Below are 11,094 nucleotides of genomic sequence, written 5' to 3'. Positions count from 1 at the left end.
TATCCAAAACAAAAAAAAAAAAAAAAAAAAAAAAAAAAGTTTCAGAGCACATAGCCTAAAATATGTCTTTTTAAAATAAATTGCATGCATGTAATACTATGCCATGTATATTATGATATTTCTCACCCATAACCCCTAGATCAATCAGGCCTCTTTAGAGACCAGTGTGTGAGAGCAATGTTCATTACCTTTCAGTGAATTTTGACACTTTCCAAAAATCAGGTTCCAGAGCTCCCTCTCCAAGGGACCTGTTTCAGAAGGTGGTGAGAGAGGCCCAGTGGGTTTGAGAGAGGCCCTCTGGCTGCTATAACAAACTACCACAAACTTAGTGGTTTAAAACAATAATTTCTTCTCTGGTAGTTGTGGAACCAAATGTCTAATGTTAGTTTCACTGAGCTGAAATCAAGGTGTTGGCAGGGCTTTTCTCTCTCCAGAGGCTCTAGGGGAGAATCCTTTTCTTACTCCCTCCAACTTCTGATGGCTACCAGCATTTCCTAACCATGTCCTCATAACTCCAATCTCTGCCTCTGTGTTTCCCTTCCATGCATGTCAAATCTTCATATACCACCTTCTTCTAAAGACACTTGTGATTAGACTTAGAGCCATCCAGACTCTCCCTGTATCCAGATCCTTAATCATATCTATAAACTCATTTTTTCCTTTTAAGATAGCATTTACATGCTCTAAGAATTAGGGCCTGGATATCTTTGAGGGGGGCGGGAGCCTTTACTTCTACCAGATCCTGCATATGGTCCTCCAGGGTCACTATTCAAAGCTACACTCGGAAGAGTAGACCCATGGAAGTTACCCACTTGCACCAGAGACTGAGCCAACGGCCTATGAAAAACACATCTGAACTCTAGTTCCACTCTCTCCATCCCATGGCAGAATCTTTCAGTTCTTGCCTCTAGGGCTGGAAGTCTCAGAAGTAGCAAAGAGAACATTTTAGAAAAAGCCCCAGGAAGAAATGTATCCTTCCTAATGTATTTTTGGTAAGATGCTAAAACCACCAGGTCATCGTGTGTGATCACATGACCTGTGGAGTTGGTGTAGACCTGACTCCATAGATCAGAATACTAGGTTCAGGTTCAGTGACTTTGGGGGAAGTTGGAATGAGTGAGGGGTAGAGAAGCTTCTAGAAGATGAAAAAGACCAAGCTATATGCCCATTCATCCATTCCTTCACCCTGTCAGTACTGACTGTCCTGCAGAAACCCACACCTGCCAAGCCTCTGTGGGCTGGCTGCCTGCTTAAAGTGAGCCCAAGAGGCTTTCTTGCATCTGGCCTCTTCTGTCTGAACAGACCCATAGGTCCCAATCATGGGATAAAAAGATAATTCCCTTAAGGATTTAAAACATCATCACGGCTATCTCTTGCTTGAGGTTCCTTCCCTCAACCCTGTCCAGGGCAGGAGGTCTGCAGGGGGAAGTTGTCTAGGCAACATGTCATTCACCTGGACACCACCCACTAAAATCCCCCTGGATTGTAATGTTTCCTGTGGTGGCTGACTTGAGAAAGGTGCCTAGTGAAGGTGGGGAAACAAGATTGTCCTGTAGCTGGAATTAACAGGAGGGCGATTCCCTTCCTGAAAACTTCCTCCTGTTCTCAGCTTGTGAAGGACTTGAATGCTTTAGTATTTATTCAGAAACCATGTAAGAACATGGAAAGGACAAAAGGACAGAGCCCTGCCATGAAAATGGTGAAACTTAAGGGTGAGAAGGTGGGTCCTGGCCTGAAAGTTCCCAGCCTACACCTGAGAAAAGAAAAAAAAATATTGGGGTGGAGCTCTAGGAAGCCACTGGGCATGAAAGCAGGAAGACAGAGAAACTGAACAGATAAGCTTGGTCTTCCTCATGTCCAGGCCATCCAAAGCTGCTGGGCCTTCCCAGCAGGCCACTCACGGGGGTATAATTTGGGCTGTGGGGCCAGGCTGACTCGTGTCTCTCTGTGTTCTTCAGGTTACCCCAAACATGGTTATCTAACCTCCCTGGGCCTCAATTTCCTGTCTGTTCAGAAGAGTCCATATCAATATTTACCTTGGGATTAGATGAGACCAGCCACTTAGCACAGTACCTGGAACACAGAATGACTTTTTGCCACACAACTGGGGTTTGGCAGTGGTGAAATGATCAAGGACTCCCCCTTTCTCTCACTGCTGGCATACACCAAGATGACATCTCAGGGTGCTTCTGTAGCACGAAGTCATATTCATTCACTGTGGAGTTATCTCATTCTTTCTCATCAAAAGTCCCTGCTGGTTTAAATGGAACTTCAACCTTCATTCAGTGTGATGTTTCTCCTTGCCCCTGTATCCCAGCTGGGATGCATGTGGTTGCCCTCTGGACAGGCTTCCTCTTCCCCTTACAGTAAGGACAGAGCTGATTCTAGCTCCTCCAGGAATGTGGGGGTGCAGGTGATGAAAAGGGCAAGGTTGGGAAGACAGGGGTCTTACTAGATCATTGGCCCAGTAGCCAGGTGTTGATGTCCTCTCCAGGGAAGACACCCAAATGCTCTTCCTTCCACAAAATAGCCTTGTAAGTTGTTTGGAATTTTTCCTGAGGACATCACACTGATCAGTCCCTGACATAAGTAATAGGGTCACGGGTTGACCACCTGACACCTCAAGCCTTTTACCCCCTTTCTGTGTCCCACACAGACTTTTAATAGTGCAGGTACAGGGACGTCATTCCACCCATACAAAAGGCCTGTGCGTCGCCCTTTAGAATGTGAGATATATTTTACCTATTTTTCCAGCTTTGGAGTCTTGAACAGAAATTTAGCAAGAAGGCTACTTTAACACCCAGTAACAATTCACTAATATTAGGATTGTATAGATACCGTTTTGCCACTGCTGCCACTGCTGCTATGACTATTGTTAGAAGGTTGTAAACTCTTGAGCTTTGGAAAAGTCAGGAATGCTGGAACATCATGTGGCAGACTGGGCTGGATGGCTGTTCAGACTCTCCCATCATGAGATTCATTAATTTAGTTACAAGAATTTGGGAGGAGCATTTCACCCAGCAGGCAAGCTGCACACACATACACACACACACACACACACACAGAGGCACTGCAAGCACTGGCACATATATGTACATACAATCACATACACATACACATACATGCATGTCCTCATGCATATCCTTTCACCAGGTGAAAGGCTTGGGGGCACAGTTAGGGCCAGAAGGAGGAGCATGATCATAGGTTCAGACTGTGCCAAAGAGTGTTTCCTCCGTGACACACGTGGATCAGGTGGCAGGGCCAAGGGAAGCTGGACTTGCTGCATCCAGCCTCCTTGGACAATGCCATCACATAAGTTGACTCAGAGCAAACCAGAATGTGCGCAGGAGCAGGGCCAAAGAGCTGGTGGGGTCTTTGCAGCTTTCTTGTGTTTTAGGCAACTCCATCAGTTTTCATTCACTCATGCATTCATTCAATTCGGTTCAATTCCATTCATGTGCACCCTTCCATCACCATCAGTTATTTGATACCACTGTCCATGCATGTGTGAGTGAGGTGCTGAGAATTTGGAAACAGATTGTGGCTTCTACCCTTGAGGAACCCACACACACACTATAGTGGGTAGGATGGGGACAAGCCAGCAAACACAACATGGAGTGGTGATTCTAGGGTCAGGTAAGTACCGTGGGATGATAGGGAATTTAAGGAAATGGAGTGGTACTGAGACCTTACCATAGAGCACAGTGATTAGAAGCATGACTTGTGGAGTCAGGTACCATGGTGCCATTCACTAGTGTTGTGACTTTACGTAGTATCCTTAACCTACTTACAGCATAGGGTTATGAGGAATAAATAAGAAATGTATGAAAAGTTGCAGCTGAATGCCTGACAGCATATTATTGTCATCAGTGTAAACCGCTGACCACTGAGGACCAAGGGCTCTTGGGAGAGAGGGCATTTCAGTAGGCCCAGGCTCTTCCCTAAAAGCTGAAAGTGGAGTGAGAAGTGGCTGTCCTCAGCTATTCTGGGAGGCACTTGAGCCCTCCCAGGTACTTGTAAGCAGCCCTTTCTCAGGAAGTTGCAGCTGTGAACCAAGCAGAGATTGGACTCACTAGCCTCTAAGTTCATTTTTAAATGGAAGTCTAGTCTGGACATATTTATCAGGAAATCCCAGAACAACTTGGAAGTTTCTACGTGTTCTACCACCCTCTTCCAGACTGTTGGCTTTGTAAGTGACCCTCCAGAGGGCTGCCCACAGCTCAAGGTCCTGAACCATAAACTTGTGTTTATGCAAACAGTAAAAGCTGGTGAGATGTTTATATGTCAAAGCCACTGGCATCTCCTTGTGTGTCTGTACCTTCTGAAGTCCTGGCCCAGGGCTCTGAGGTTTTGCAAGGACTGACAAGGAAGTCCAAAAGATCCTCGTTGTGACTAGGTGCCAATTACGTGGATGCTGACGGAAACACACAAAGCCAATGCCAAGAGGAAATTGTGGCTGTAAGGCTGCAGATAGCCCAACAGATAGTGGAGGTCCCAGCACCTGGCTTGCACCTGTCGGCCATCCTTGCCCTTGTCTTAGCTGTAGCAACTCTTGGGAGATATTCAGAACTTTATGGAGAGTTCCCCCCCACACACCACTTTAAGGAGACAATAAATGCCTGGTGTGGCTTTGCTCAAGGCAAGTTCCTTGATTTCATGGAGATTACTGCTTTCATTTTCTGGGCACAGGGCTGTGTCCTTCAGCTTCTGGGAAGTGATTATCCAGCCATCCCTGTTCCTCCCACACTATTCCTCCACAGATGCCCTATCTCTACATTGCACCAACCCAGAGCATCTCTCATTTAGAACAGTACTACAGATAAAGAAGTATAATGCACAGTTTCTTCTGATATTTGTTGTGAAAATGGGCTGGGGCTTGGAGTCAGATGGAAAATTCTGAATGAAAGTTTCTTAGCTCTGCCCCTGACTTAACTGGGTAAGCCTAAGAAATCAGTTAACATTGCTGGACCTTAGTTTGATTATATCTAAAATGAAGAAATAATGAGATATACTTTTAGGGCAACCCTTATACAAGGGCATCTGGAGTCCCCTGATGTGGTCCTGTACTTTACATCAGCACTTTTTAATTGCTAGTGTGCACACAGATCACCTGGGAATTGTGCTAAGCCACAGATTGCAACTTAGTGAAGGGGCCCAAGATTCTGCATTTCTAACTAGCTACTCAGTGATAGTGAAGCTGGTTCAGGGACCACATTTTGAGTAGCGAAGTCTTTCAGGGTTTTTATAAGGATGAAATAAGTGAATATATATATTTTTTAGATGGCTGAGTGTCTCACACATGCCGGGTGCTCAACTGATGTCATTCCTCTTTCCTACCTCCTTGACAGTGCTAGAAAAAAAATTCCATGAGGGAGAAAAGTTCTCATGAAATTATTAGGATCTCAGCAACAAGGTCATGGAAAGGTGAAACTGGTGGTGACTACGTGTTTTCAGACGTGGGCTCCTAACAAATTTCACTTTTCCTAGGAATAATCTAGAAGTATAATGAATTACACAGATCTTGAAATGCTCCCCTGAAATTGTTTTTTTTTAATTTAAATAATACACCAGGTGCTTTTGATGGCATTTGTTTGGAATACTGATCTTGTCCAAAACCTCATTTTAGAGGTGAGGCCCAGAGAGGTAACATGACCTCATCTCAGGCAGTAAGTTTAATCAAAGATTTGCTTATTCATTGCCTCTTGGTATCTGCAAGGGATTGTTCCAGGATCCCCAGTGTTACCAAAATCTGCTGCTATTCCATTCCATTACTAAAATGGCATGGTATCTGCATATAATCTATATGCATCGTTCTGTATACTTTAAGTCATCTCTGGATCACTTATATAATACCACATAAATTCCATGGAAGTAGCAGTTATACTATATTGTTGAGTTAATGATGTCACAAGAAAAGTCTCACATTATCAGTATAGATGTAGTTCTCCCCCCATGAAGATTTTTGATACAAGATTGGTTGAATCCACGGATGCAGAACCCATAGATACGGAGGGCTGCCTGTATTTTCTGAACAACTACTGTGATCAAGACACTGTACTGGGTTCTAAAGGGATTCTCCTCATCTAGCAGGAACTTAGACATCAGCAATGTCTAAGTTAGACATGGAGCAAAGAGTTAGCATACACAATTATGCACAGTAATATATACTTTCTGTCCTGTGCAAAGGTCCAGCAGAGACTGAGGAATCAGGAAAGGTCCCCTTAGGAGGCATCTTTTCAGGTGGGACCTGAAGGATTAGGAAAGAGCCAAGTGGAGAGTGGGCAAAGTCAGGGGACGAGGATGACATCATGGAGGCACTGCGAGGATACCTCAGTGACTGAAGTGGGCGAGGGAGAACATCCTGGTTCAGGTGCAGAGCCACCAGCCAGGCCTTTTGCTTACATCACACCTTCCCTAATTGGTGTTCCCTGGTTCTGTCCACAGCAAACAGGCCCCATCAGCGCCACCCTGGTGATGACACGTCCCATCAAAGGGCCTCGGGACATCCAGCTAGACTTGGAGATGATCACTGTCAACACAGTTATCAATTTTAGAGGCAGCTCCGTGATCCGACTGCGGATATATGTGTCACAGTACCCATTCTGAGCCTCAGGCTGTGGCCTGGGACACTGCCTCTCACAAGCACCAAGGGACAGGAGAAGAGAGGAAACGAGAAAGAATGACAGTGAGACAGAGGTTGTGCCTTTCCTGCTGAACGTTCTCCTGAGGAGTCAGCACCAGGTGTCCTGACTCATGCTGTACTATGCAGACCTGTTGCTCTGAAGGACACCTGCCCTCACTTCCTAGGATGCAGTTATCAAAAATGCAGTTATCATCATTGGCCTCCCGATGTGAGGTCATCGGTGATTCTTCAAGGCCTTCAGTTTATTTCCATCTTTTTCATAGAAAATAGATTCACTTTGCTGGGGTATGAGTCTGTGTTCAAAGACTGTGAGCAGCTTGCTCTCACCTCCTGCACTCCTGCCCCTGTCTCACTGCGTTGCTGCTTTGCAAAGGCCTCAAGAGCTCGTTGGGGACACTGTGTATAGCTAGTCTGCTTCTTGCATGTACTGAGAAGGCTATGGAAACAAACCACAGCAGGATCTAAGGGTTTTTAAAGAATCTATTTCAAAACCATGTCTGGTATTTTCAGCCATAAAAGTTTTACTTGTCCTTAAATTTGTATAACTGTTTAATCATTTCTTACTCATTTTGAGTATTTTTTAAAGTAAGTGGTAGAATTCCTTCAACAGGCCTTCAGACACATGTATGTTCTGTCTTTTCAAACCCAGCCTCCTCTCTATTTTAGCCCAATGTTGTGTTTTGTTTTGTTTTTGAGGACCCCTTAATCATGCTTTCTTGAGAATTTTTACCTAACTGGTTGGAAGGCAGAGGTCTCCAAACTAATTAAATATTTGAAGAGATCTTTTGTTTGGTTCATTTGGACACCAAAGATGATTCAGCACTTGGGGTTGGGGTTAGTTCTGTTTAAACCATTTATTGTGCATTGGCCTGGAAAAGTCTCCAGAGAGCTGGTTCATTCTCCATGACTGGAACAAATCAGTAGAAGGTGGGGGACAATGAAATGGGGGTGGTGGAGACAGTAGGGAGAAGCATCAACCTCAAGTCCTATTTTATGCAGTTAGAACACCACTAACAATTTCTCTGTTATGTGGACTTCTAGTACTTTCCCAGGACAAGAATGTATTAAAGTCACTGTAAACCAGCGGCCCTCAAACCTGACTGCAAAGAAGGATAACTGGTAAAACTTTGAAGAAAATGCTGATTCCCTGGGACTCACCCCTTGGATGCTCCAGTGTCACTGGTCTTTGTTAGGGCCTGGACATCAGAATTTCTAGAAACCAATAAAAAGCTGTAGTTGAAAATGCATTGTTAGGTCCCCTTGAGAGGTAGATAAAGGTGGCCCAAGCCCTGGCCACTGTGTCCTTGATTATTTTGCAGTTCACTATAGGGCTCATCATTCCCTTTCCTGGTCAGCATCTGGATTTCCTTCAAGCCTTAGGAGCCCTGGGAGGGACAACATGCATCAATAGCACAGACACAGTTTGGAGACTAGGTCTGGGCAGCTGCTTTCATGACCCTTCTGAGGAATGGACTGGAGGCTTCTGCAGGAGAAAATGTGCTCCTGCAGAACTGAGGCTGACTCTACTGGCTCCATCTATGGATGCTCCTGTTCCAGTTGTTAGCAGTGTCATTTATTAAAGACTTCCATGGTGTCATGGCTGTGCTCTAGACCCCAGGGTAATAGATAAATCCTAAGTCACTCAAGCTCTTCAGGGCTGCCTTCCTTAGCCAGAGAGCATTTCTCACCCCCACACCACACATCGACTCTGGTTGATTTCTTTCTTTAACTAAAACTCAACACTTGCAAACCAGTTCCAATGGTTTGCCCTCCACCAGGCAGAAGTGATGTCAATAATATCATTGACACAAATGGTGCAGAAGGCTCCAGTTCTGAAGCACAGAGAAAAAATGAAGTTTGTTCAGACTAGCAGCACACAGCCTTAGCTGGGCTCTCTGCCGAGCAAAGGCCAGTAGGTGCCTACTAGCCAGGGTAGCCACTGACTGGTGGGGCTTAGGTGTCAGGAACAGGGGTGGAATTAGAACTGCAGAGGCTTCTGTGAGCTCTGCATGGATCAGCAGCCAAACCACTGACTCAAGCTCCTCACAGTGCAGAGGGCTGCTTTCCCTTCACTTCTGACAAAGAAGGCCCAGAAGCTCTATCTTGGTGGCTTGAAGACCCACTGGTTTCTGCAGTGCCACATTTGGAACCATACCAAAGTCCTTAGGGCTTACATTTTATTTGTTAATATCCAAATGTGGCTTCCTGTGCATCTAAGAAAAAAAATGCACAGATTTCATAAAAGCAAGGCTCAGAGGGCTCCTTGGACCTCAGACTGTTCTTCCAAAACATGCACTGATGAATTCAGTGTAAGTGGATCAGAAGCATGTGGGATCAATTTACCTTAAAATATACTTGGGCCTAAAAATTAAGGGAAGAGTGGCCTGGGGCATAGTGTGTACCGCAAGGCCAAACCCCAAACATTCAAGAAAGAGTTCCAGAGGCTCCCAGAACCCCAAAAGCTGTTTGCTTCACCCACCCCTTCAGAATGGTTGGCTGTTTTGTCTTGTTTCACAGGACTGGGGATAAGTTTGCTTGCTGAATCTCAGCATTGTGCTTTGATGTGGAGTCTAGTGGGCTAGCTTCGCATGTCTGGGCTCCCCATGCCTGTCCCTGTGAGCTTTGCCCCATCTAGGACCTAGGTACAGAGCTTCTCAAGTGTGCCGTGCTCTGACCTGTCCATCAGGTCCTGAAGGATGAAGGGGGACATGGGAGAAGGGACTCTGGATGAAGAGCTGCAACACCTGCAAAAGTCCTTGCATTACCACCTAATCTTCTGAGTTCCATACTGATGAAAACTTCCATTCACTTGCTCCTAATTCTAAAGTTTTGTGATTCCTTGAAATGTACTTTAGGGATGATAGCCAACGTTTCCATTAAACTGCAACTTTAGAGTTTCACAGTGGTGTGTGCCAATCATAACACTTTCTAACTGGCATAAAATCCACCTACCTGTTGCCTCCTGGGTAACTCACTTAGAAATTGTTTTTAGTAATAGTCTTGGCCCTTGGAGCATTATTTGCCCAGATGGTCAAAACATTTAAGTATGTCTGATTTCATTTTCAGTGGTTTAAGTGTATTTTTTGTGGCCTGGGTGTTAACTGTAATGTACACAAATTGTTCATCTTGAGCCAAAAAGGTCACCCAGAAAGAGGAGACATGACAAAAAAGCAAATATTCTTTACTCCTCTCTTTGCCAGATGCAAACGGTTTGTAAAAAGTTTTTGTCTTAAGGTGATAACATACTTTGGTGGAGAATCCACTTCAGTTGGGCCAGTTGCTGGGTTCAGAAAGACAAACAAGTTATATATCACTGATAATACATTGACCCATGAGTTTTTCCAAGGGTTTACCTGAGGCAAAACTGGAATACAACTTAGTTATTTTAGATTTTAATACTAAAACATATCTATTTTATACAACCAAAATTCTTAGAAACATTCAAAAACATGTTTAAAATTTAGAGAAGGATACCTCTGCTTAAAACTATTAAATACACTTAAAGGAAACACAAAACATGCTAGTAAACAATGTCTCTCTTTTTTTATAAGATTTGTGTGTGCTTTGAAATGTATTGCTTTCTTTTCCATTTAGTGAAGCTCTCATTATTTTGGAATTGGCCAATGTTCATCAACTACAAACAAATTTATAGATTGTTCCTCATGTTGATAATTTTGTGCTCAAAGTTCTGAGTCCCTCCACTTAACAGATGCCTAATATATTCATTAGAATCCCTGAGGGTAACTAAGAGATGCTTTAAAAACAATAACCAAGAGGCTCTAGGACAAAGGAATGCATAAAGGCAGGATTTATTATGTTGGTAGCTGTTCTTGAGATGACAGATTCCTGTTAATCTTGTTAATGGTTCCTTAATAATGAATCTTCCAGCAGCCATTGACAACTAAGTCTTAAAACTGAGGTGATAGGTGTCAACACATGAATGATCTATTACATTGCTATTGTTGATGCCTTTTCATAGAGTGGAATTGCATGTTGACAGGCAGTGACTAAGCAGCACACCCCTACCCCAGGAACTAGGAATATTCTTGTGCAGTAATGTAAAAATGAAGGTAGGGTAAATTGTACACAGACGCACATACCAAGATCCTTATGTTACCTACCCATTATGACCCACTTACGAAGATTTGATAAATTAGTAATATTGATTTAGAGCCAGACAGCTATTGGATAGCTTGATTCCACTTAAAAATAGCTTTTGTTTAGGGAGTATTGTTTTGGTTTCAGTCTTCTACTCAGAATGATTTTAATGTTGCAAAGCTGGCTTGCATCACAGATAGCTACTACACTTTAAGGGGTTTGAGTTCTTCTGAGCTTCAGTGGACAAACCATTCATTGTTTATCCCTAAAAGGTAGTATGAATTGTTGTTTTATATGTGAATTCTCTCCATCTTAAAATTTTTACCAAAAATCCAACTTTGAATTCAAGCTAT

The 11,094-nt window shown here is 43.8% G+C and overlaps 1 protein-coding gene across 2 annotated transcripts in view; it reads left to right on the top strand.

Annotated features, from left to right (window-relative positions):
• Fbln5 (fibulin 5) overlaps window positions 1-7,418 on the top strand; it is a 71,893-nt gene extending 64,475 nt beyond the window's left edge. The window contains exon 11 of one of the 2 annotated variants that reach the window (XM_010616319.3): window positions 6,445-7,418. In XM_010616319.3, coding sequence (XP_010614621.1) covers window positions 6,445-6,606 — 162 coding nt within the window. In that variant the 3' untranslated portion in view covers window positions 6,607-7,418. The remainder of the gene's footprint in view (window positions 1-6,444) is intronic. The other variant, XM_010616320.3, reaches the window with a different exon arrangement.
• Window positions 7,419-11,094: the final 3,676 nt, after the last annotated feature.

This window comes from Fukomys damarensis, unplaced genomic scaffold (genome assembly GCF_012274545.1).
Source record: "Fukomys damarensis isolate Sample0158 unplaced genomic scaffold, DMR_v1.0_HiC HiC_scaffold_21, whole genome shotgun sequence".
NCBI classification, from domain to species: Eukaryota; Metazoa; Chordata; class Mammalia; order Rodentia; family Bathyergidae; genus Fukomys; species Fukomys damarensis.
The sequence above is the reverse complement of the archived record's forward strand: the minus strand, read 5'-3'. Positions and strand labels throughout refer to the sequence as shown.